Source organism: Pygoscelis adeliae, unplaced genomic scaffold (assembly GCF_000699105.1).
Source record: "Pygoscelis adeliae isolate BGI_AS28 unplaced genomic scaffold, ASM69910v1 Scaffold172, whole genome shotgun sequence".
NCBI classification, from domain to species: Eukaryota; Metazoa; Chordata; class Aves; order Sphenisciformes; family Spheniscidae; genus Pygoscelis; species Pygoscelis adeliae.
This window is the reverse complement of record NW_008824338.1, coordinates 3,086,984-3,114,873: the sequence shown is the minus strand read 5'-3', so window position 1 is coordinate 3,114,873 and position 27,890 is coordinate 3,086,984. Positions and strand designations below refer to the sequence as shown.

The window sequence follows — 27,890 nt, the reverse complement described above, 5'->3', positions numbered from 1 at the left end:
GGTCTAGTTAGAGTTTACACCTCAAGTGAAGTAATAAGAATTTTCCTGCTTGTTTTGAAAGAAGGCTCTAGTCACGGAAAACGCTGTCAAAACCAGTGCCAGCTCCTAGAATTCAGTACAGCACTCCCTATGTCTTTGAGTTACACATCCGTCTCTTTCCTATGCTTGCAGCAGAACAGGTCTGCACTGCTCTTTATTCAGGCTTAATCGGGGATATCAGTCTAACCATAAAGTTTTCACCTGACAAGCAGCTAAACGTAGTGACTGCACAGGAGAACTCACATACATAAACGTACAGCCCAGAAGCACATCTTTTTTCTTAGGAGAACAAGAAAGTCAACGATACTACTGATAAAAATACAGATTTTTTTTTTTTTAATTAAAGTTTGAAGATTTTTTTTCCAAACAAGCAATTGTTTTTATCATGTATTTTATACAGCTTTTATCTTAGAATGGGTTTGTGTGAACTGGCACAACGCTACAATGCTCAAATTGAAAATCCTATGGTAGAATACTTAGCTGTCTAAAGAAAAAATATTTTTTTATCATGCAGACATTTTATTGGTCTTGAGTTTGTTGGTTGTTTTTTTTATTTTATTCAAAGAGTTGATATGACACTTACATGCAATAGTATATCCATATGTAGTATCATATCTGTAGCAGCTCATTTTGTAACTGTGTGAGTATGCAGATAACAATATTAATAGGAGTAATGTCCCCACTGACTGTTGGTGTAGTGCTGAACAAATGTTTTAGCAAATAGCTTATTTTAAAAAAAGGTAAGCTTCAGGTCTACCGTCTTTGAGTATGGGTTGAATTCAGAAAGCGGTTTCTATTCTCATATCTTTCTTCTTCTGAAAAGAGATGGAAAAAAGTAATAAAAATCCAAGTAAGCCTTTCAAAATGAAGCATTTCAGAATTTATACAAGCTTTTTTGAAATTATTACGATCACAAAATTTTTAATTCATACACAAAATTGAAAAGTCAATTATTGCACTTATTTAGGATTTCTCACAAGTACAAAATTAATCACATGCAGATGTGCAGGAGCATGGTTTAACTATGATTGAACTTGGAGCTTTTCTTATATTTAGAAATATCTAAATATCTTAATGATTAAACATTTATGAGTAAATCTCCTGTGAAAGTCTAAACCACTAGGCTTTAGAAAGTATACTGTAAGTGGAGTTGTGCAAGCTTCCTTGTGGAGCTGTGCCAGTACATGGGAATCTGAATCTGAAAAGTCCTCTTTATTCCGATACTGGACTCTTCAAGAGTAGGTTTTTGGAGTGGCAAATGAAAATTAGTTTTCAGAACTTACTCCTCTTTGAAAACAAAACTTGTTTCAAATGTAGCGTCGCACAGAGAAAATCCAGTGAGCTTAACTCTGTGTTGTCTGGCATCTCTATACTTGAGAAACCGTTCTCCAACGAAGCAGTAGCATTTTTCACTGTTGTGTTCTACAACTTTCAGATTTTCATCTTTTCTTTTTAAGATGTTTTCTTAAGTATACAGCTGAGGAGCCCAACAACAAAAAGATAAATCCATAGATGATGAAAGGATTTTCCTGAGCTTAGTAGTTAACATAATAGTTTGAAAAGAAAAGAATTTACAAGTACTTGTTCAAATGCACTATGTAGAGAGTGAATAAAATAAACAGCAAGATGTGTTGTGATAGGAACTCAGATGATCAAAGGGAACTACTGAATAGGCATAGTTATTCTTTCAGATAAAATAAGGAAGTAATTCCTTTGAGAGTTTTTGTGATCATTTCTGTTGGAAAACTTTGTATGCATTACTCAGAAATTCAATGAAGAGAAAAGTAATACAGCCTAGATAATAGTGTCAGCTTTGAGCACGAGGTGGCATGTGGACATAGCTTGAGTTATTTCTCCAAATCATTTGAATGGAAATATTGGATTAGTTAACCTTGTGTCAGGTCTGTTAGTTAAATAAACCCTCCAACTGTTCCTGACTGAAGGATGCATAGTTGTGACTGAAAGATGCTGCTGCTTTTCATTAGAATTTTGTCAAACATATCCTGCTAACATAATGATTTTAAAATAAAATGGTTTATTCGATGGAAAAGGATAACAAGCAGAAAATTCACAGCCTTTTCTTTTCACAGGGTGTTTCAGCCCAGTAGGAAACCCTCTTAGCCGAACACTATTGGGTAGACTACAGACGGTAAGGAATTTTATCTTTGCATTTTTTTAAAAATTGATGTTTAACTATAAAATGTCATTATTCACAAGTTCTCATTGTAGAGAGGGGTTTTTTTATCCTGTCTTTATTCACAAAAGAGGTATCTTCAAGCAAATAAAATACAAATTGTTCAATCAATATTTTAATGTTCTCTATCACAGCAAGCTCTATAAATATTTACAGGCTCAACTGTTTTGGAAAATACTAAATAGCAGCTAATTTAAAATACTTTTTTTCTGAGAGGGTTAAATTAAGGTTTTGAGTATTTTTGTTACCTTTTCTGTTATAAATGCAGTAATATATAAGTTATAAGTGCAGGTAAAATGAGTAATTTATATCAAGAAAGTAGCATATTTACAGTCACGAAATAGTTGAAGAGGTTTTTAATAATTTCAGGAGCTGGAGTATTTCACATGCTTCTGAATTGATCTTTTTTCCCTTTTTTTCTTCTCTTTCTTTTTTTTATCCCTGTAGGCTTTACTGCAGCAGCTGTGTTTGCATTTCTGTTTTCTGTTTGTACATTGCAGGTTTCAATAAAATGCAGCCTGGCACAGTTTTGTTTTTTTCCTCTAGGCAGATTATAGATTCCCATGCTCATTAAATATTGAAGGGCTGTAATCAAGTAAGGATTGTAGTCATCTGAAGCCTAAGGAAGTAACTTTACAGTGTCTACAGACAGATTAATTAAGACCAAAGAAGAGTACATTATTCTTAGCAATTAATACTTTTGGGATTATTTTAATTTAGCTATTAAAACTGTCCCTGTACTTCTGTTTCCCGTAGACTAATTTTGTACAGTTAGGTGTCCTGAGCTAGGAGTGTGTTGACAATTAATTGGACCAGAGAACAAGAACAGAAATACAACAGTGCTAACAATATTCAATTATTTTATGCTATGTCTCAGCTTATTTAGTGTTTCATTTAAAACTTCAATTACTGGGGTAAAGAGATTACATGACATTCTTAGAGGAGGAGAGGATTAAGTAAATTCCTAACCCTCGGGTTCATAAGGGAAATGAAAAGAATGGAGCAACTGTAAAAGCTTGGATTGATTCTGTAAAATTTTTAAATGTTTTAAATATTATCTCACTTTTAAGCCAGTTTTGGGTTTTTTGAGCACACTAAGTTCATTTCTTATTTTGTCTCCTTTAAAAAAAAAACCATAATAACAACAACAAAAACCCCAAAAGGTAACAGCCTCAGAACCTAGGCTGTTACACACTGAGGCACAGATTTACTGAACAGACAAGAGAAGCTTTAACGCTCATTCCCTGTGTCTTTACTGCAGTGTTTGCACAAGTAACACTCCCAGTTTCTTTTCCATTCTGGCAGATAGCGGGTATAGGGAGGTGGGGCGGAGAGAAGCAGCGGCACTGTGCAGCATCCAGGAAATAGATGTTTGTCCTTCTTCATGTCACTGAGTTTGTCACTGTAATTGGAAAAGGAGGGAGGGTGTCTTTGGCCCTGTATGCACACACATTAGGGTTCACGCTGGTATGTGTAGTATCTGCCTAAGATTAATCTTAGAAAAGCTTATTTTCCAAGTGTGGTTATTAAGCATTAATGACTAATTAGAAGTGGGACTTAATCTGTATGTTTATTCTGTTACAATGAAGAATGTGTTTACATATATAGAAGCAGCATATGAAACCACTGTTAGACTTTTCATTTTTCCATATTTTTTTCTTTAAACTTTTATATTGTGGTATTTGAACTCTACTTGTTTAGTAGTAGAAATGAAATGCTGAATTTTTTACAGAAAAGGCGGTAATAACATATCGCTTGTTCTTACTCAGTGCTGCTTCTCCTAAGGGAATGAATGATATCTAATGCCAAAATCCTGTTGGCTGCTATACATCTGCATGAATAAAAGCAAAACCTCCATTACCACAATCACTGAAACTGCCCAATTAAAAAGAAGCCATAAACATTTTAATTAGTGCTATTATCAGGAATCGGTGACGCTTGATACAGCAACTTATTTATCAGTTTACTCTTACCTGCAATGGTCTCTTTTGTATTAGTGTCTTAAGACATTTTTTGTTTGGTTTTGTGTTAGAAATTTTAAGGCTATCTAAGTGGGTTAGTCTTGGATAACCAGTATGATATTCCATGGTCTAGAACTCTGCGTCAACTGCTGGATCTATTTATCATCTTCTGAGGATGTTCCTTACGCTGAAAGCTCCTAACAGCTTTGTTCAACCAAAATCAGTGTGACACGGCGGGCTTTTTCAGCAAGCATTTTGTTCCTGTTTCTCACAGATGGTCTGCCTCCCAAAAAGACCAACTCCTCAGAACGTAACTGTAGCCTCACGTCTGTTCCGATGCAAGAAAAGGATTAACTAGTTTCCATCTTGTGTTGAAAAAAGGAGACGTTAATATTGTGTTAAGAATGATGTATTTATACACTTCAGTATGCCTGTCGCTTTTTTGGAATCCTGAAAATGTGGCTTAATCTTGTGGCACAACATTAAAAAAATGATGTTTCTAAATTGAAAGGCCAGTAGTTTTTGCTGGGTGTTATGTACGGTGTAACTGGTAGTTGGCACAATTTGAGAAATGACATGGCATGCCAGAGGCAGCTCTGCTGCATTGCAGTAGCTACGTTTGTGGCAGGCAGCTGTGGCAATTCCCCTGTCCCACTGGAGGTAGGGTGTGTGCGCAGCCCGTGACATACAGTATCTCTTTAAGAGGAAACTCTTTGGATTGTTGTTGCCTTAAAAGTTTAACACAGTGCCTGAGAACATTCAACATAGTCTCAGGATGACTCATGGATTTTAGCTTGTTTTTTCCAAACAGCTCGCTCTCTTCAAGCTCTTCTTACGTTGAGTGTTTGAGAGCACATAAATACTTTATTAAAAAGAGAGAGAGAGAGAGAGATTGAGACACAATAATGGGGCAATATGAGTACCTGAACTAGATACCTAAATAATACTGCTAATAATTCTGATGAATCATTTTTGAGCAACAGGAGGCACTCCCATCCCACAGGCTAAGCACATTGCCTGCACAGTTCTCTTAACCTTGAGAATGGAAAATGAGAATTAGCTGAAACCTGTAAGGCAGTGCTAACTATCAGTAGACCACCGAACAAGCTACGTACTCTGAACTGCAGCTCCACCGGGCTCTGTTCAAAATTTATCAAATCAGGCAGTTACTTTTTTTTTTTCTTCTTTTTCCCCTCTGTGTACATACGTAATTATCTGGAACTCTTTAGGTGGTAGGCTTAGATGTTCTGGTAGATGATAAGAACTGAGTGCAACTGTTCACTTTTATACTGTGTTCATCTCTATGTACTGCGTGTGTCTGTAACTACTGTGGCAATACCAAAACAATCTGGAGACTGGATGGAACCTCTGTGTTCAGGATAGTCAGTGATTTCTTTCCCATATGGGATAAGCCTAGCTAAGTTAGGAAAAGAACATTGAGGACAAGAATCTCTGTTCTGGAGAATGCCATTTATTCTGCTGAGGATTGCAGTAATGATGTTCCTTGGATCACCCTAATAAAAAAAACACAAAACAAAACAAAAATAAACCAAACCAGAAAATAAAAGGAGCATTGCATTTTAGATATATGTTCTAAAAAAGCAAAAGAAGAGAAAGAAGTTAAGACAGTTAAAGGAGGGGCTGTAAAATACGAAAAAGGTGAAGTATGTTGGATAGAAATTCTCAAATTTAAATGTTGTTTATAATGTGGTACAATCTGTTATGGGTGGAAATGTTGTTTACTTCACAAAGCTCACATTTGATTCTTCTATTTTAATTGCTGTGTAATATTTCTATTCTGCATTGTAGTTTGTATCCTTTGACGCACACAAAATCTAGGGGAAACTGGTTTCCCTTCTGTGAAAATAGGCCATTGAAAAAAATTAAGTAACACCAGCAAAGGACTTCCATCTCTTCCTTTGTTCTAATTTGTTGTTCCTCTGCTAATTTTCCTAATTCTTCTGTTTTAAATCTTCTTTCAGCTGAAGAATTCTATTGTTTGACAGAAATCAAATTTTGTAGGTACAGGCACATCCTAATTATTGCATTATATACTTGCTATTCCTTTGACTTTGTTGGAAGTCTGAAGAGTAAGTGGTAAAGATAGAACAATTAGAATTAGATGGAAAGTATTGGTTATTAAGACCAACCTGAAATTCTCCATTATATGAAAGTGGCAGCTTTTGCATACTGGTTCAGAGGTAAAGTTCACTGCAACAACTTCTTAAACATCTGCTGTAGTGTTTGCAGTGCAAACAAGCTTAGACTGCATAGTCATCGATCCTCTGCCTTTCCCCCATGTTGTCTTTAGTGTAGTGTACATACTTGAAAAACTTAATATCTTTTTCTAAATATCTACATAGCCGATATTACTCAGTGATGCTTAACATCACTTCTGCTTTTTCTTTTTTTAAAAAAGTATTTTACTACAGGTAGTTCTTACTGTTTTACAGTGGACATGGAAATACTCAAAATAATAGTTTATCAAAATACTTCATATTAAAGTTTTAAAATAATTTCTTCCTCTAGAATGATGACTGCCTGACTGCACTGGGGGTGAGAGGAGAAAACAGTTGTCCACTCGGGCAAGAGACAGTAAGTGTTCTGTAAATTTTTTGCAGTATCTTGTATACCTGTTACACTGTATCTGTGCTTTTGAAAGCACATTCTTTTTTTTTTTTTTAACATATCCCAAGGATTTTTTTTTGCAACCCTAGGTTTTGTAATTCTTACAAACATGTTCATAACCACCATAACCACATTACTGCTGTTTTTATATCACTCTTGAAAGATCATTTTGTAAAATTTTGATGAATATAGATTTTTTTTTTTGCTTGAACTTGGACCCAGACAGAATTTAACACGTCTGAACATCACACCAGAAGAAATTCCATTGCTTTGGGCATAATTGTGAGTGTTTTACATTCTTTTTTGGTCCTGAGGTGCATTTCCTGTATCCCCTCATGCTCATTTTCTGATGATATGTCTCCAGAGAATATAATGGCAATTCCCATGTTTCTTTTAAATTGTCAGGCATGCTCAACCAGTTGTATTACAGGACACATTGGTATTTCAATTTTTTACTTCTGGGAGACAGACAGTAGGACTTGCTTGATTGGTTTGAACTGTTTGTTGGCAGTGTTTCCATGTTACTAAATTTTTGTAATTTTTTCGAAAACCCAAAACATTTACACTAGAACTATCTTACAGATGACACTGCAAAAAGAAGTATTTGCTGCTCTGCCTTTCATTGTTTTTCATGCTGCCAAGTAGTTAGTGTTACATTCCTTTTTTTCTTTTTTTTTTCTTTTAACCTTAAGTGACCTCTTGATTTTCATAGTGCTATCACTAAGGGAACCGTTGCCACTTAACTGAAGTGGGCACTGTTAGAGCACCCCTTACTGGACATGATCATGCAAGCTTCCAGTTCTGTACCGTTTATCTATGGTGCTCTTTAGTGTGTTTTAGTTTGGTTCTATTCTAAAGTTCATATTTCTATATTGTCAACATCACCCGTAATTACTGTATTAGCTTTCCAAATGCAGGGAGGAGAGTTCTGATAAAGGATGGTACTTCATTGTTTAGCTTCTTTATGTAAATTCAGGATTGCTGAATGCATATTTAGATAAATTTCCTGTCTACTGAGAACTCTGCTGATACTAATTCTTTGATGCTGACCAGCTCACAAATTACCACATAGAATTTGCAATGGTAGAATCATTTCCATCTTTTCCCATTCATAAGAGATTTAATCTGTTTAATTGGTGACATGGAAGTATGAAAATACAAGTGACCTTGGTTATTTTTTTTACACACATAACTCATAGGTTATCTTACTCAAAATAGAAATACAAATACAAAAAGCACGGTGCAGTTCAGCAGTCTTAGGATTTAAATGCATGCATGAGTAATAAAAAAAGGAAGTGTTTTCTCCAAATCCCTATCTTCATAGTAACTGTGCTGTCTCCTTCAATCCCCTATAACCTCCTATCACTCTTAACGATCCCTGTTTCTGACCTTTTTACTTACAATTTCATAGAGGGGTCTGAGGTGAAGATTGTATGTAGGGAAGCAGTGTTCTTTGTGTAAAATAGGTCATAATTTTGTTCTTCACTTATGATGAGGGAAGTGAGCAATTCCCTTATTCTTTCAGTTCACTTGTTTTCAGTTTTTTCTGCTCTGAATTCATCAGGACAGATTTTTGTTCATAGGGCATAGGAAATAAATAAAAAATTATACTCGATATTTTCATATTCAGGGTAGAAAGCAGGCTTCTGGTAATGTATTCTGTGTAGTATGCATGGTGCCAACTACTATTAGTACTTTTTTCCAGAAAAGTATAGATGCACTGTATTTCACTGGCAAATGGATTTATTATGTGCAATGGAATATAAACGTATTTTTGGCAGATATTTATAAAGTTGTATATGCAAATCCTTATTTTTTAACAAAAAAAAAAGAAAAAGTAGAGTGATCAAAGCAATGACATTTTTGTACTAAATTTTTCCTTCGGTAAAACTGTCATACTGTTGAAGTATTTATTCAAACACGTATGCTTCTACGAGCACACACAGAATGGGATCTGAAGGTGGTGTAACAATTCTGAGAAAGTGAATGTATGGTGTGTTTTTTTTTTCTTTTGCTTCACAAGTAAATTGCTTATAAAACTAACAGCTGCTGTTTTGAAGCTAATCTTAGTGAATTGAATGTTCTTAACCATTTCTACAATCCCACAGTCCTTTATCTTGCCTCTCCTGCTGCTTTCCCACCACCCCTGATCCCATTAGCAAAACTTGAGACAGCCTCAGCTTTTACCAAAGTGCAGCTTTGGTTTCAGCTGCTTTTCTGCAAGAGGAAGTGAATGTTGTGCTTTTTTCTCTGTGGCATGGTTGTGATAAAGCTGTGGTGCTCTTATCTCTCTTTTAGGTAGTGGCTCTTTATGACTACACAGCGCATCGATCAGATGAGCTAACCATCTATCGCAGTGACATTATCCAAGTGTTATACAAAGATAATGATAACTGGTGGTTTGGCAGCCTAGCAAATGGACAGCAAGGCTATTTTCCAGCTAATTATGTGGCTGGTGAAAGTAAGTTTACTGCAGTCTTCCTGGTATACTGGTGTGGGTCTAACTGGTGGTCCAGGATTTTACCATGCTGTACTGCTTATTGTTCTGAAGGTATGAATTTGTGTAGCACGCAGATGGCATAACGATGACTTACTGTGATGCAGAAATTGTATAAAGTTAGCTAACCACTTAGCAAGTCGACATACTTGACTTAGGAAGGTATTGGCACTTAGTTAAACATTCCAGCTTACATACTGCTGGCTTAATTATCAGTCAACTGGATTGATTCCTCATCTTTTCTTACATATAGCCACCTGGTTCATGCCCTACCTTGGCAGTGTTTTAGGACACATCAAAGCATTTCACAAACTTCTTAGGTTTTTCTTAGGCAGTCTCTGTGGGATCTAACCAGTTACTTTTGTAAAAACTCTTGAATTTCCCCCTAGTCTAATGGAGAATGCTCAGTTCCCAAATAAGTGGATTTCAGTATGAAGTTTTAAAAGAACAGTAATGGTTAAATCTCATATCTGAGCATTGAACTTCCTACCAGGTCCTTGTCATTAAAACAGTTTTGATTAAACTAATACAGGCAAACCTAAATGAATCTGAACAAGTAATATAGGAAGCATCCTACTGAGTCAACTGATGTAAAGATGCTCAGCGTCCTGACAGTTGTTAGTATTCAGCTTAAGGACATAGCGTGTGGTGGCATGCTACAAGAAAGTCATTTGCCTTCCTAAACTATCAGTTATACTGGTGTTTAGAAATCTCTTAACCCAACATTTCTCAAGATGTTTTCCCCCTTTTTCTAGTTCCTCCCTCTGTCTTTCAAGTGAAGTCTAGTATTTATGCCTCTTTCCTAAAAAAAACTGGGACATAACACTGTGCTAACTTTACAATGGTAGTTAAAGTCAGCTTAACTACTGCCCTTCCTCTTTGTCCTCTCCTTGCACATCCTGTGCATTTTCTCCTTCCTTTTTTCCTTGCAGAATAAGCCAGAGAGCAGTCTGTAGGAAAGAGTCTTAAGCGATGGCCTGTTGTTCTTAAAAAAACCAACACAACATTTTTGAGGCAGTTGTCCAACTGTGCAAAAAAACCCTGGTATATAATTTGTTTTTTCAGTTGGTGAACATCTTATTATTCAATCAAAAGAAATGCATATGATACATTTGTTAAGTATCAACTGCATTGCTGTCAGTATGGACTTTGTTCTTAGTCATGTAAATGTTTGTTTTCATTTTATATAATTACCTATATAAATTACCTATATAAAAATTACATTTAAATCTAAGCTTACTAATATTAAATAAAAGTTAATGGGCAAATTTTGATAAATTCTCATACAAAGTTTGGCTTCAAGCATTTTTCACCTGTTTCAGTTCACCTCCTGGCTAGATCGTAATGTCATGGTTGGTCACATAAAATAGATACTTTCATAATTCTTTCATGGCTCTCATAATGGTGAATTATGGATCCTGTTTCCAGAAGAATATGAAGAACAACCTTCAGGATTAGTACCAGATTCTGCTCCTCTCCTACCTGAAGGACCAAGAGAAGCAGAGGAGGGTTCTCCAACACTACATAAGGTAATAATTTGAGAAGGAAGGATTCTATAAGTAGTGGTGGAGTATGTCCTTTGTGTGCCAAGTGGACTGTATTAATTTTCGATCCTTTTTGGAAAAATTTCTTATGTGTAGACCTCATTCCAGGCAAGCAGGTAGATTTTCAGCAGATGTCTAATGTTTGTCTTGTGTGGAACCAGCTGTTCCTTCATGTGTCAATTAAATATTCTGCCTACTCTTGCGCCATTGTAATGAGTGGCAAGTCTCCCATTGACTCCAAGGTTGACATCAGGTTTACATTTACCTGATGTAAATAATGGTTGAAGAAACAACATGGATTTGTCAAAACCTGACATACTTTCGGGCACTTGACTCATTCTTGGAGTATGCACTGCCGCAGATTCTTCAAATTTTCTGCCATGAAATTTCCTTATCTATCAGGTTGCTTAGGAAAAAGCTGTGATGTTTTTCTCTCAAGAGTTTTTCAGTCCATGTAATAATATGCTAATTAAAGATATGCAATGTGATCATAAAGCCTTATTAGCAGACCAGGAGATATGCTCCATCTAAACATGCTTACTTGTCAATAGATGTTTCTGTTTAAAAGCTGCTGATGGTTCTCTGATGTGAATGACTGAGCCCATGCTGTAGGTTGCTCAGGAGTGTAGGCTGTAGAGACTTCATAGTCTGGAGGAGCAAAGGAAAGGCAGGCTTTTGTCTTGACTATATCTGATACCTCTCCACTCCCACCGTATACTTTTATTGGGTTGTAATTGCATACGGCATTATGTTGTTGTTTAAATATCACATACTATATTGTATGCAGAAGCATTCCTGTTTCTGTGATTTTAGTTAGCAGTCAGAATACAGTATGTACAGAAGAACAAAGAAACAACAGCCAGTTTTTAGTCAAGGAAAAAAATAGGGGTTTGATTTTTGTTATTTTTTTCAGATCTTTGGAGATACTGCTATGTGCAAAGCAGGCCAAATGACTCTCACTTCTCCAGACAAACAGAGATTAGAAACTTTGCATAGCTTATGTTCCCCTTCTGTGAACTAAGACTGATGATTGTCATAAAACATGGGATACTTTGTAAGCAAAAAAAAGTAATAGAAATTAGTTCAATAACTGTTAGAATTTAAGAATTTTTTTTTTCCAAAATGTTTGTATCTGCCTTAAGTATGCTTTCCACAGCTATTCATTTAGTCACATGGTACTAACATAACTACTTTAAAAGTGACTTTTGTTCAGATTTCTTTCAAATGACTTGACTTTTCCATGTACTTTTCTAAAATTGAATCTAATATTTTGCGTCTGATTTGCAAGACTCAAAATGTATGCTGTGTTGCTTAGTTACGATTTTTTCTTTTTTCGGATGATTTATCTAATCTTGGCTGCATAATATATATTACAATGTTCAAGGTTAAAACACTCAAAGCTACTTCTATTAACCTTTTTTGTGTAGCTTTTGTTTATATTAGGTGAATAGAGATAGGTAGAATTTAATAAATTATTGAGTACAGATTACTCGGCAGTCTTGTTGAAGCCAGCTGTCTTGTTCAAGCCAACTGCTATAAATCGAATTACTAAGTGTTTTATTTCTAACTGTACTTTAAAAATGGAATTAATCACTACACCGAGCAGTAATAATTAATCTGAAGTATCTTTTACCTCTTTGTAGCTGAGAAACCCATAGCCAAACCATTGTCCAAGAAAGACAATGGTGCATTACTTCAAGATACTTCTGTAGAGGCAGATGAACAAATATAGGAAAAATTACAACATTACTGGAAAGCGTGAAGATTTCTTTCATCTGTTGTCTACATTGCTGGAGGCAAGGAAGGTATCCCAGAGGGAATATGTTGCTGTACTCACCCAGTTTCACTCATACCCAGATTAGAAAAGTGAGAAGTGCTGAGATACTTACTGTCATTAAAGGCTTGATAATTTTTACCCACATCTTTTTTCTGTTTTAATCTAGTAGGAATCTAGTTTATTTACTGGATCAAAATGTTTTATGTGCAACTAACTAATGTTATTAACATTTACAACCAGTATTTATTACTCAACTTTGTGAGAAGTAACGTTTGATTAGTTTTGATTGCTTATATTTTCTCAAGTGTCTGTGGTTGGCATATTTTTCTAACAATAGTTTTTTTATTACTAGTAGCATTTTTTTATTAACACTCAGTTTTAGTAATATTTCATTGAAATATTCTTTACTTTGATTCTACTGGCACTTTGAACTAAATTGGCTGCATATTTAATAATTAGTTGGAATTTTTTAGTAGTCCATGTAGTACATACAGATATTCGAAAGGCATAATGAATAAAGTGTACAGTAACAGTCCAAACCCAAGCAAATATATTGCTTTTTATCTTGCGCATCATCCAAGGCCACTACAAAATCATGGAGAGTCCAGAGAAAAGTAATGATACATTTACAAGTCCTGGAAAAAATGGTATAAGAGGATATACTTACAAGATTAAACTAGCAAAGCATGAGCTGTGAAGAGAGTGTATAAAACAGTACATGATGTAGAGAGGTGAATTGGATGCACTCTTTTTTCTTTTCTTCCCCCCCCCCCCCCCTTCTGCTGTTAAACAAGATCAGGGAAAATTAGGCTGGAATGGAACACAGCTAATATTGGTAGAAGGAAATTTATGTTTATGCCATGCTTAGTTAACCTGGTGAACCTGGCTGCTACAAGACACTATTAAACTTATGCGCTCAGGGATTAATTTTTTTAATAACATATTTTAGGCTGAGGTAATGGCTGAGATTCCAAAAGCGTCTAAATGACTGGGAAACACAAATCTGACAAATAAATTTCAAGTTACATAAGCACCGTATAAATCACCAAGAAGATAGTGAGTTGAATCAAATGATGAATCAAATCTCTGTGTAACACTTGCGATGCCTTGAAGTGAAATGGTTTTACAAAAGCTGCAGACTGCTGCATAGAAGAAACAAATTGTCATTCAGCTGTTTGTCATAATGAAGGAAAGTTCTACAGCACTTTGGCTTTAGGCAATACCAGATACTTCTGAGACAAAACTGCTAAGACGACCACTGAGGGGGCTGATCGGTTATGGCAGTTCCTGTGTTGCAGCAGTGACACAGCAACTTTTCTTCCTATTCCTTTCATTTTTTTTCAGTATTAGGGCTGATGAAAGCAAATGCCAATTTCTTTTACATGGGAAATACAAAAAATTATTATTTTGTAATACCCTATGATTTTTTTTTTTGCTTTGACAGAAAATGAAGCATGTTTTTTTAAAAAATCCGAAAATATTTATCGAATAATTAATTAAGTTGTTGCTTAAGTTGTTACCACAAGCAGAAAAATATTACTGAATTTTTTGGTTGTATTTGGTTTTTGGCCACAAGCATGTTTTCCCGAATACTTAGTTATATCCAGGTCTGCTATATCTATTATTCTTTCTGGGGTTTTTGAGGAATACTTAAATATTTAGCTCTTAAGACTGCAAAAACACAGTTACTGTGAAAATCATCATAGCAGTTACTTGTGAGATTTTGCTACCGTACGAGACTACATAGGGCACTTAAAATGTAGGAGAATACTATGGTTTTAACTACTGAGAATACCAGATAGTCTAATTAAAGAATATTGTAAACGCATATCTAGCTAATCATCAGAATTTTATGATGAGTGAATAAAATGGAATCATTAACGTTAGAAGAGGATGTAATACTCAAGATCCATTATTAATCTTTGCAAATAATAAAAAAAAGCTGTAGTTCAAAGAACCTGCTTTCAAAATGCTTTCTACCATCAGCTTTGCATTCATAACATACTAATTTTATGCAAACCTTGTTTTCCTGCCTTACGAGTTACTTAACTCCTGAGCCACAAAATTAGGTCATAATCATCTTTAATTACAACATACATCTAAACTGCCAATAGAAATTTCATGGAGTGAAGTTCTCGCTGCACTGATGAAGAATCCCAAAAAATAGAGATGGACTTGTCATCTGGCTGCTCCAGTAAATGTGCTGTTTTCAGGTTCCTTAAGCTGAAGGCAGAAAAGACAGGAATTCAGATAGGGTTCTATTAGAAACCAGAATTGGGGTTTTGCAAAATTTCGGCAAATCAGAGACATTTCAAAGTCAATAGAGTGTCTCTTTTTTTTGGCCAGAAATGTTCTGCTGTCTATAAAATCTTGTCAATATGTTTTATAATTTACGGTGGCCTACCACTCACTATATAAAATGCATCTAATTGGATTCTGAATGTTAATTACTCAATTCTACATATGTGAAAATAGCGGGAAGTAGTAACAGACAAAAACAAAACAGTAATTTAAAATGTCCATTGATAGTGTAAGAAAATATTCTTTCTAGTGTATGTATCTTTGAAAAATGATGTTAAGGTGTAAAATAATGACATAAGTATGAAAAGAATAGGGTTATCTTCAAGAACTACATTATTGTTGCACAATTTGAATAATCTACCCAGAGATCATAAAAACTTGATTCCATATATATTTAAACAAAGTTTGGGATTATCACTGTTCACATAAATAATTCATGTTCTCACTCTTCCCCTAGGGTAGGTTGTTGTCAGACTTTCTGAATAGTTAGCCTAGCGTGTCTGAAACTAACCTGCCAAGCAATTGATGCTTTTCCCCGGGCTTGAGATTTTTCTATGTGGGTGTTTCTGTGGGCTCAAAAATTATTTTTATTAGATTTAAAAATTTTAAAAGCATAGAAAACTTGCTCAAAAATACTTCCAAAAATACTAGCTAGAAATTTTTCTATTAGTTTCGTCAAAAACTTTCATTTATAGTTGGTGCTGTTTCTACTTTCTCCTTTAATATGGTGCCTTTCTTCAGGTTACTGGGGAACACTTCAGTGACTGATTATCTTTTAGGAAGAGGAGGGACTAGGAAGATGTGATAATGTTAATGAGGGAAACATTAAAGAATTAATAGAATGGAACTGTTGCGGTGAATAGAGCTGAAGACTTTCAACACGTCATGAAGTGTGTTCATTTTCAAGGTTTAGAGAGGTTGCAGGCACACAAAAATGTGATACTCAATTGAATTAGAATGTATTATAGTGAAGTTTATAATTCTGGGCTTCATTCGTGCCGAATATGATTACAGATCTTTCTTTCTAAAGGCATTGATACCTGGGCTGAAAGAAACTATGCTTTTCTAGAATCAGTCAGCAAAGCTGCTGTGTGGTCTTCCACATAAACTGTTGAATAGGCATTATAAAATAGAGACATCTTTGCAAATCCTACTTTTGAAATAGTAATTACTTTGATTGTTCTTGAAGAAATCCTTCTTCTGAAGGAAATGTTACTATGGTACCCTATACAAGGAGCAGACCATTTTCCTTAAACGTTACCTGATGCTACCATAGTTCATCTTACCACCTCTGTAGCTTCCTATTTTTAGATAGTTTTCCCTTTAAAATGCAGTTTGTACTGTTCAAGTTGAATTACTCTCTCTTAAGCATGTGTGGTGCTACTTTATTTGTAAGCTGGTAGCTCTTTCTTTTTCAACTCCAAAACCACCTCTGTGGTTCCTAATGTGTTCTGTCTCAAAAAATGTCTATAGTATTATTTGAGTCATAGAAAGAAAAGGTATCTGGTTTATAAGTGAATTAATATATATTGCGAAAAAAGAAAAGATGAAGTGACATCCATAGTCATTTGCTGTAAGTGACTGGTCTGTTTAAAGATAGGAAGAATCAGGCTGGGCCCCTGAACTGGTCAAGCAGAACCAAAAATACTATAGAGGGACACCTATTATTAAGGTAGCTCTCGGGAGCAAGTTAACTTCTCTGTCCCCGTTGTTTTCTTCTTGGGTCCTCATAGCCTCTTTCTGAACAGGATTGAACTATTTTTATGCAAATTTTAATGCAAAGCTGTAACCACAGATAAATTCCCAAAGGCCAAGACTTCAAGACTGAAGACAGCTGTTCTAAACCATAGTGCTTCAGTCTGAAGTATCTTGTATCCACTCTTCCTCCTCTTTCTTTTGCTGTCCCTAAATAGTCATCTAGTTGATTTGATTTCTGAGATGCAGTATTTGTCAGTGTTGAGCCATGACTGCGGTTTTCATGCACCAGATTTCCTGCTGGTCTCTCCTAGTCCTGAACAGGCCCAGGATTTTGCAGTTTCAAAGACTAGACGAGGCAAAGTCCTCTCTGCCTGTGGCTCTGGCATTCATGGATGGAGGAGCTCATGAGTGTTGGCTTAGTCCTAAACACTACAGTAGTTTAGCTGTTTTTTATGGGAAAGATAGACATTCATGCCAATGCCTCTGTTGTATACAGAGCCACGGTTCTGGTAGATGCTCACAGCTAAGTTAATGTTAGATATAAGGCTTACAATATGATGAATCTGATTTAGATAGGCTTGTTCTTTAAAAACACTAGAGAGGGGAAAAAAGCAATAAGTTAATTGCATTTTAAATAGCAAGGTCATGGCAAAAGAAATATATGTAATTCCACTAGCAAAGCTCCCTGCCAGTTGTTCATTTAATGGGGAAACGTGTGGAGGGGTACAGAATAGCAGGAAACAAAATGATGTGTGTGGTGTGATATCACAGCATTTCTCCCAAACTCAACTCGTTAGAACAGTTTTGACAGGAGGCATCAACATGGTTCTGGGGAGTTAAGTACATGGCTATAAATCTTTTATCCATGGACTGTGTAATAGAAAACAAAATACAAACTTAATACTGAGTTTAACATCCTAGAGACTAGTCTGAAAAGACACAGAGACGTGTTCGTTCTTGCCATCTGTGATCCAACAAATCTTTAATTAGATCAAGTTTTGTAGAAATAGCTTCTCTGGGAGAGTTCCCTTGTGCAGAGTAGGCTACAGAGCAAGTGCATTTACTTCCATGTCTTTAATCACTTAAATAACATTGCCTGCACCACTCCATTCTGTCCTCTTAGTCTATCAGAGTACTTCTGCAGACCATCAGGGTTAGAGACAATTCTGCACAGCCTAGAGGAGAGCACTACCAAAGATGTGGACTTGGGATGAGACTTTGTCCCTGGTATTTCCTTTAGATGCCTTCTGCTTCTGGTTTTGCTATGAATTGCATTCTGATATGTATGATTGTTTCCACAAGTTGCACAGAGATGGTTTAGTGCTTGACTCACTGCTGTGGATTTTACAGCAGGGGTCAGGAACTGAAATGCTTTTGTGTATTTAGCCTTTAGTTGTTTTACCTTGGTTGCTTCTTTTGTGGCAACACTGAGACAATATTAAGTATCAAAAAATTGAGGCCAAATGAGCTGTAAAGCAAGTAAATCTTCTAGAAAAGCAAAGTACATATTTTATTACAATTTTTATTTTTATGATAGTAAACAAAGCAAAAGAAACTTCAGAAAATCTAAGCTTCTACAGTTGATATGAACTGATGTTCTCCTCTCCTTCTGATGAGCTGTATCTTTCAAAGGATGGAGAATTAGAATATGGCAACAAAATTGAACACCATTAGTGGCACTGTACAAAGGAGCTCGTACTTTGTACAGTGTTCAGTATTTGTTCTTGTGAACAGAAAAGTTCAAGATATTCATAATAATTATCTGACATTAATTTTTTTCTTTAAAGCAGACAGCACCCTAATAATTCTGTATTAATATTTAAGCTGTGCAATCTGGATTAATTTAATAGCTAACATTGTATCTGTTACAATGTTACATTTGCTGAATCTTAGTACAGACACAGTGACAATAGTGCAGAGCTGTCTGGAGCTTCCTGTGAGATCTGCCCATGCATGACAAGAGGTCGAGAGGTTTGGCAACAGGGAAAGAAGGGATCAACAGCCTCTTCAGCCCCTCCATGCTCTAGGATTCTGTGGCTTGCTCCTTACATTAGCATATCCTTGATGCGTTCTCAGTGTCTAAGCGTTACCACTACCTCCTTAGCCACATACCTCCTGCCTGTTTCCCCAGCCTCCACTCACTCATTCACTGTGCTCCTCCTGCTGCTTCATCCCCTTGTTGCACCAGCTCCTGCACCACCTTCTTGCATCTGCCGCTGACCCCACTTGTTCCTTCAGTACTGCTACTGCTTACTCACATCACTGGGATGGGAAAAATAGTTCAAGGAGTGGGCTGAGGGACACAAAGGTACGTGTGATAGGGAAGAGAAGGTAGTGGCAGTGAGATCTGCTTCAAAAAGATCTAGCATCTAGTTCTTGCCTCATTACATACTTGAAAGTTTGTAGGTAAGAAAGGTATCATACTTGAACTGTACTCTGGAGAATTGGGAGTCTGTCCCTACAGACCCTAGGAATTCTCATTAGTTGCCATGTCAGGTGAACACAGCTATTCCAAGATAGTCTGTAATAGTGTGCTTTACTTCCCTTGGTACCCATACTGAAATGCTGCGCTTGAATATATGAAGGCCTATGTGATGAGCCGTTTTTTAAAACAGATCATAAGAACCTTCAGTTAGGCAGCTTAATTTAGCAGGTACTTCAACCTTCTAACTGCACAACAAAGATAATTTTCTGTGTTTTGGTATCTGTAAGTATTAAAAAAAATTAGTCTGTTTTTTATAAGAGAAGTCAGTCTTCTGTAGTGGCACTTAAAGGAATTCTACCAAACTGTTTTGGAAAGGTCCATATTTGATAATAATATTAGTACAATATAACAGATTCTGTTATATTTACTCAAAAAGGAGGGCAAAAACCTAGTTCAACATCATTTATGTAGGATTTTCAGAAAAAGATTTTATTTTGACTGCAAGCAAAGTGAATTCATGATTGTGTATGGCAAGGAGCAGCAAGGTTATGAATGCTGAAGGAAGTATTAATTACTTAGTCATTCCCTTTACAGCACTCCCTTGTATTTTCATATCAGTGGCATTATATTTCCTTCTTTTGTGTTTACTTTTACCATTGACATAGTCTCAAGTTTATTACTGTATTAACAAGGATTTTGTGTGTGAAGTAGAAGATTTTTCTTCCTAACCCCACCAATGCTACATTATTATATTCTAATAGGCTGACTTTTGTTTAAACTAATCCAGCAATCTGTGTTATTTCAGCAGACTAATTCTAATGACTAATGTTTGAACATGGTGATTGTGGACAGTGTGCTTATATGAATTCAATAAGTCATTGGGAGCTTGATCCTGTTTCTTCTAAGTCAGCAGAAAAATAATATTGAACTAACAAAGTAAAACTAGGGAGCAGGACCAAGACAAAAAAGTTCAAATTTCATTCAACTACTAACATTGACTAGATGTTTTTTAATTAATTCCATTTAGAGTTTAAGAAGGTAATTACACTGTTCAAGGCCTAAAAGCGTTTGGGAGATACGGGTTCTAGTTCCAATACAGTCTTCATTTGTGTGTGCCAAGACAATTTTCATCTGTGCCTCACTTTACCCTGAATTAAAATTGGACAATCGGACTTGACAGGGCAATGTTAAGTTTTATTCATTAGGGCTTTGAAATCTGTGATGGATAAGTTTAGCGTCTGAAAACAAAGTATTTTCGTTCCATTTTAAAATACCAAAACTAATGCTTAAGTGATAAAAAGAACTGCTGTGAAGCAACCCTCTATTTTTTCTCTGTTTAAGTTAAATATGGGGGAACCATGGCACACCTTGTCTGTGAGGTCACACAAAATGAAATAAGCAATTGGCAGACTAGAGGGTCAAGAACTAATTTTTTTCTTCCCTGTTGCTTCCAGAAAGCTCTTGTTGACTTTGTGGTTACTTTTTCAGATGCTGTATTGTTGTTAGGCACTGCAGAGCTGCTGAATGATACTCCCTTCCTAATACTGCTTGTTTTTAACTGGGGTTTTAGAGACAATAATGTCAATAACTGGCTGTTTCCTGGAGCAATTCAGGCTGATAGCAGAACATTAAACATCTTATTTACAAGCAGATGAGTACCTCTGTGCTTGGCAGAACTGGATGGGCTGATATTCTTAACACTAAGGATATTTGAGAAATTCAGAAACAATGTAGTAGGTTTTGCTTTAGGCTGGCTATGAATCTGAAATTCAACTAACAGTCTTAAAAAATCATAAACGTGGGCCAAGTTTTGAGGGTTGAGTTAGTTTCAAGCCCATTCCTCTCCTTTACTCCCTGAAAAAATCGTATTTTTTGGAAAGTACCAGACCTAATCTCTGCCTCCCTTCTCTGGCCTAGGGCTCCTGTATCCTGAAAGAGACTCTTTGTCCAGCTTTCCAAGGTCTTCATAGGAACCAGTTCCCACTCTCACAATGCCTGCCTGGATATAACTTCTGTTTTTCTTTCACACATGCCGTACCAAACAGACACTTAAAGAACATAGCCATCCTGTTAACCTGAACTAGAGATCCACAACAGTTTTTCACTGACAGCATTGTGATACTAGGTCTGAACCTACAGTGTGCTGCACTGCTTTCCACAGCTTTTCTCCTTGGTTGTGGTGCTCTGGAGGCCTGAAGTTCCTGGCTGGATGTGTAGTGTATGCCTGGTTCCAGAAGAGCAAATTTTGAGTGAGACATAAGGCCTATCAGTTGTGTTGGCTTCTGCTCTCCAGGAAAATGAAACTACATGGGTAGTTACCAGATATTTGTGAACAGCCTGGAAGAAGGCAGAGAAAATAATCTGTCCCTGAAGGCGGTAAACTCAGGAAGGGCACTCACATTTCCTTACGGGAATTCTTGCAGTAAGTATGAGACTTGTTAGAATTAGAAGAGGTTTGTTTATACAGGGAGTGAGTTGCATAGAGACCCACTAATTACATTGGAAATTAGAGAATTTACTTAAACTTTTCCAGGTTTGTTTGGTTCGTTGGTTTTAGCCCTGAATTATCAAGTAACCTGGAGTGGTTTGAACTGCTTTTGACCAAAATTTGCAGGGTTAAAAAATAGACAGGTTTCTCTTGTTAAAGCTATGTAACAAGATGGCTTTTTATCATTCTCTCTTTACGCATGCAGTAGCAGAAATAACTTAATTCTTTACAGACCATGTGTATTTTAAGCTTACTTCAAGCAGATTAATAACCTCTTGTTTCTACACATACCTGAAAACTGTCTTTTATTTGCAAGTAGGTTTTTGGTTTTTTTTTTTAAAGCAGCGTGCTGTTTCCTTGTTTGTAACCGCATAGGAGTTAACATTTTATGGCTGATAGACATTCTTTTTCAAACGAGGTATATTCTCTCCTTATTCAGGAAGCTGGTGGGTTTTCTATGTACATGTGTTGGCCCTATTGTCTGTCGTCTTTTTACCTTCCTGCTTTTTTTTTTTCTTTTACAGATGTCACCAGTCATCAGTAAGTCAGGGGACCTAAAATTTAGCTTGGAGCATGACACAGATAAAGACTCACCTGCAACACAGTAAGCAAGAAATACTTAAAACAATTTGCAGTGTTATTTCTACAACTGCTGTTAGAAAACTGTGGGAAATGTTGGAAGGGTTATTTTGTTTTAGCAAGCAAAACAAGAAGTTAGCTTTAGGATATTCATTCCAAAAGTGCTTCACACCTGAAATGTGAAGGAAATAACAGTTTGTATATATGTACACACACACATATGCATACACACACTCTCTCCCCCAAAAAGAGCAAGGACTATAATGTACCTGAGAATCAAAACTCAGGGATATGGGATTGCCCTGTGGCATCCCTTAGCTATGTGTTAGGCTTTATTACTACAAACTGCAAACTATTTTTGCACCTTCTAAAAATTAATTCATATAAACTGCAAAAGGTTGTCACATACTGAGAAGATGCAAGCTACCATCTTTGATTGTGACACTTGCATTTTTTAAAAATCTTATTTTCATTGTGTGAAAGCTGTAAGCAGATAAGTTCTCAACATTTTGAACAAGAGCTTCCACGATATCTTCAGCTATTGCAACCATTTATACTTCAAAAAATACATCTGAAAATAGTTCTTGTGTTTGCCATTACAGGTATCTGTTGTCTAAGCAAAGTTATTTCACTGATCGTTTTCCAGACTGGTCCCCTCCCCATATAAATAATCTGTGCATATACGGTGTAGATGCAGATACATAGCTAATCTTAACTTATCTTTAGATCTCAATTTTCTGTCTCCAGCTGTATCTAGATTTGAAAATATATTGTGAGTGCAAAGTTTAACCCTCATGTATGATGAGGAATGGGCTGTATAACTACACATTGACAGAATTCAGCGCTGAATTTTGGGCATAACTATTCTGATAGGATGTACATTAAGGAAGGAAATGCCTTAAAGGCACAGTTACTGTGACAGTTGATACAGTCTGTTAGAAGCCAGCATCAAAAATTTGGTATGACTCAACTCCATTGGTAGAACTGCAGGAAACAATTATTTTGAGTGACCTTTCCAGGGCATGCACTGAAGAATGTGGGACCACAGATTTAAAATGTGGAATCACAAATGATTTAATAATATTCAAGAATTTTGAGTCATATCAAATGTGAAATACTCATTTTAATGGAAACTAAGGCTGTCCTGAGAAGAGGTCACACTGAAGTGTCATGCTGAAGAAACAGAGCCCCAAAACCACTTTGGTTACATTTCAAAAAGGTGAGAGCAGCCACCTGCATGCCTGAGTGACTGGAAAGTACTCCCTCCTCCTGAACTATAGGGAGCAGGAGCATCATGGAGATGCCAGTCTGAAGTCATGCTTCATGTCGTTGCTCTCCCATCTGGGCAAAGAGCCGTGTTGCAGAGCCTCATTCACAAGCTTTCAGGGTACCGAGCCATTTATGCCTGATCATTAGTGAAAGATGCCATGAGGTAGCATTTGATGCTATACCTTGTCAGGGGAGAACTAATTTGAAAGGGAGGAAGACAGACATGTCAGTACTATACAGTGCTGTATTTTCCTTCCATGTACAGGACATTCTAGGCTTTATTACGTTTGCTGCATTTGTCCCCAGTGCTTGTGTTTTGTCTGACGTGGAGAGGGCAGTTTTCACCTGCATGTTTTAAGATCAGAATGCAAATCTGAGTAATGTCTGTTCCTGATGTAAAGCTTGAATGTGAAAGTATGTACTTTGCAAGCTCTTCCATAAACTAGAACATAATGAAATGTGATTCACTTGTCTTTCTAATTATAGCAGTGACTGCCCATACCAACTTTTTCTCAGAAGAGGCTACAAGTTTTTGCCTTATTTTGAGAGCTGGAAGAGGGAAGGATCTTCTGGCATTTCTGATGCCAGTAGTTTGAAAGACACTTCCATATATCTGTTTATAGGCTATCTATATAGTACAGATTAGATAATAAAACATCTCGGAAACAAGATTGCATATTTTTCATGAAAACTCTCACTTCTTTGTGCCTGAAACCATGACCTGCAGGGGCTGTGACAGAACTGTAGTTTTCTTGTTCACTGCAGTTGATGTGTCTTGAAATAACCTTTAAAAATGACATGCATGCAAGTGTTGCGATCTTAACTGGAAAAGTTTTCTATTTTAGCATCTAAAAGCAGTATCAACATGACTTGAGGTCCACTCCAGTCTGTACTTAAATAGTTGCTCCACCTAAAACATTCTGTTACCTTCCTGTTTTCTCTGAAAATACACTTAATATCCATGTCACATGCTAGTATATAATAGGAATTATGCAGTAAATAAACTTCGTAAGAATCAAGTGAGATGTGACTGCTAAGTATGCGCTTGCACTAAGGAGAAGTGAAACTATTAGCACCTGCACAACTCACTATACCTTTCTTTGAGCCTCTGAATGAATGTTTGCTGGTTTGCCTATTAGAACAGTATTCATTATGGCCACAATACCTGCTGTAAAAGAAAGTGAATGTCAAGCCCTTATGACATGTCTATCTTTCAGAATTTCTGGATGGAAAATACAGTTTTGCAATAGGAAAACAAATTTTATCCAAGGTGGTAGCAGATTTTTATCTTAGCCAAGCAGTTAACCTATCTTCCGCAGACTAGAAGAAAGAGAGAAATGTCCATATATTAGATGCTAAGTGAACTAAGGTTTTTATCTAAGTATCTCAAAGATTTGATACATCATCGCATCTGATGTTCAAATAATAAAAAGATGAAAACTACTTCTCAAAATTTGAGTAGCTTTATACTGCAAATCTGCATAGCCTCACCCTTCAGATATTAATGATTAGATACTATTTGTCAGTACAGACATTATCTCCTAAGATACATTCCCATTGTACAGTTTTGTTGAGCTACACTAGGTAGTGCTCTCTGCATAAATTTACAAGTGATTACGCATCAGACCCAGCTGAACACTCAGTTTGGTAGATTGGTACTTATGTTACTGATTAATTACGATTTTGTACCCTGCTTTCCTCATGCAGCAGTACTTCTCAAATTGTTCCAGGAATCCTAACACAGAGGGTCTTAAACTCCAGAATGTTTTCCTTCAGGATGTTTCAGTATTAGAGCTGCAGCAATTCATGTATTCATGAATACACAATTTAGCTTAAAAAAAATGCAAACTACAGGCAGGTAGTCACCAGTCCATTAGCAAGGCTGATGTGTAAACATTTTCATCTATAAAACATGATTACATTAGGACAGTATCACCAACAGTAATGTTCTTGCAGCACCCTTTTTGGGGAAACTTCACACATCTCATTACATTCTTTAGTCTTGATTCATCCACTCGCTTGTCTGTTTCAGCAGCATTCAACATGACGGTTCTGGTCACAAACCAAGACCTCTTTGTCCTAGACACAATACAAATTTTGAACAAAGACAGTACCTGTCCTTGAAAGGTTACGGTCAAAGTATTACTACATATTTATAGTTAAATAAAGTTACAACTTCTGTCAAGAGTGGGAATTCATGGTAGAAGTGGTGTAACATCTGCACAATCCCTGGCATCACCTGATTCCCTTGTTAAAGGCACTAGCTGGGAAAGACACAGAAGCTTGACTGATGCTTTTGGCATTGTATGAAGTCTGATAAGCATGAACAGACATTAAAGTGATTTCTGAGTCTAGAAATCTGTCATCGTTCAGGTAAATTAAAATGGAAAAACTAATCTTATGCACCTTGCCTGCCTGTCTTATTCTTGTTGAATAAATAAACCAGGAATCTCTCTTTAATTGCAAGTATTTTGGTGTTTGAGCTTAGGAGAGAAAAAAAAAATGTGCAATGGCTTTTATGAGAGGAGGAGACTGGTAATTTGTATTTTCTAATTACATCTGTTGACTATTGATCAAGACTAGCTGATTTTTAAGATCATGAGCAGTTCTTTTCAAAGCAATGCTATGATGTGTTGAAAAGCAGACTAGTGGAGTGGTCTCATATTTTGTCTTCATGTTTTTTCTGTCTTTGTTCTGCTGTGGAACGGTAGTTTTTGTAGCTGTTTCAGCATTGTACTCAAGGGGGACAGGCAGACAATTGCTCTAACACATCAGCTGTGGATGGAAAAAGCTCTAAATTTGGGCTAACTTTGTGTTTCTTTCACTCTTTTTATATCCACCTTCCTCTAGAGGTGCAAAGAAAAAGAAGAAAAGGATACAGAAGAACGAGATAGAAAATCAGCACAACTTAATGGGTCTCGATACTCCTGTATCATCAGTTACAGCTAATGGTGTTGAAAATGAACCTACAGCCCATGGGGTGGAATTGAAGAAGAAGAAGAAAAAGGCAGTGAGAGGCTCAAACTTGGATGGAAATGGAAAGACAAATATTGCCTTTGAGCCTGAATGCTATGACGTACAGTCATAACTTAATTCTAAGTACTGGTGTGATATTTGCTATACACGTTGAAGGTTGCAACTACGATCTCACTTCTAGGATTAACAAGAAACAAAGAAGTTAAAATACTCAAATATGCAAAATGGCACCAGTTGTGACTTAGCAACGGTTTAAACCTGTTTTGCAAGACTTTTGCCCTGGGTTCCATGAAATCAACAGAACTTGAATGTTCAGATCCTCACAGGACCGGTAAAATCTGAAACCGACTTTTAATATTTCATGAGAACCCCACTGACAAATACAGTGTTAACCAATTTAATATCTGATTACACCTTAACTTAGGCTAAGCAGGCATTTCTGTAGACTGTAGATCAATCCATTGGGACCAGAGAATCGAGTGAAAAGGTGTGATCTAGAGCAAAACAAGCCCAACCACTACATAAGTTATTAAATCAGCATTTTAAAACGTGTTGTGAGTAAAATAGAGGAGTGTTCAGAACGGTAAAATACCAAAGGAGTGCTGACATTACAGTGTACCTGAAAACATAAGCTTTTTAAAAATATGTTCCTGACATCAAATATTCACTTGGACTGCATTTTGCAGCTCTGAAGCGAATTGTTGAGTACCAAAGCAACTACACTGTCTTCAGTGGGACTACTCATGCTTACCAATGTAAATAAGTGTTGCAAATTCCAGGCAGTTACATTTTTCAAATGAGGTTTTCTGCACATAATAAAGGTGCGTGGCAGTTTTGTCAGAGTTCCTGGCTGCTTTGGCAGCAGTCTTGCCAAATACACTTTCTTTTGTCTGGATGAAATATGTCATATCCAACTGTGCTGTTTGTTTTATTTGTAGTCCTTACTCAGTCATAAGTGTCATTAATCTATTTTTTTACTGGAGTATTATGTTGTGAACTTTTACCAATGACTTCACTAATTATCTACAGCGTTAAATAATTTATGTTTTATATTAAAGGAAACACTTTCTATCAGTTAGTGTTGGTATTTTTTCTGGCTGATGATGTCCAGTTTATTTTTACTCTGCTAGGAAATTCTTCCTCCTCCCCCTCTGAAGCAATAAATAACATAAAATTAGAAAGCCCTTATTTAGTAGACAGGGCACTTGATTCCATTAAAAAAAGAAGTGAGAATAACAATGTTGGGCGCTGATGTGTGAAATGCACCCAGATGCAGAGGACTGGTTGCTATATATTGTAATATCTTCCCTGCACATGTTTTAAAGCCAGAAAAATCTGTAAACTTGTTTCTTTTGAGTAAAGCATGGCAACAAATACTCTTTTTTGGCCACACTGGTGGTAGTTCTTTGCTAGCAGTGCTACCTTTGCTTTGCCTAGAGCACGTGTATGGAGTTCTCCCCTAAATGGGACTGTGTATGTGTACTAGAAACTTATTAATGTCTCTTTCCCCAGTC

At 36.3% G+C, this 27,890-nt stretch overlaps 1 protein-coding gene across 1 annotated transcript in view; it reads left to right on the top strand.

Moving 5' to 3' along the window:
- Nucleotides 1-27,450, top strand: part of AHI1 (Abelson helper integration site 1) — a 104,822-nt gene extending 77,372 nt beyond the window's left edge. Inside the window, 6 exon segments of the mRNA XM_009319080.1 lie at nucleotides 2,130-2,188; nucleotides 6,724-6,789; nucleotides 9,121-9,283; nucleotides 10,748-10,848; nucleotides 22,077-22,156; nucleotides 26,251-27,450. Coding sequence (XP_009317355.1) covers nucleotides 2,130-2,188; nucleotides 6,724-6,789; nucleotides 9,121-9,283; nucleotides 10,748-10,848; nucleotides 22,077-22,156; nucleotides 26,251-26,488 — 707 coding nt within the window. The 3' untranslated portion in view covers nucleotides 26,489-27,450.
- Nucleotides 27,451-27,890: the final 440 nt, after the last annotated feature.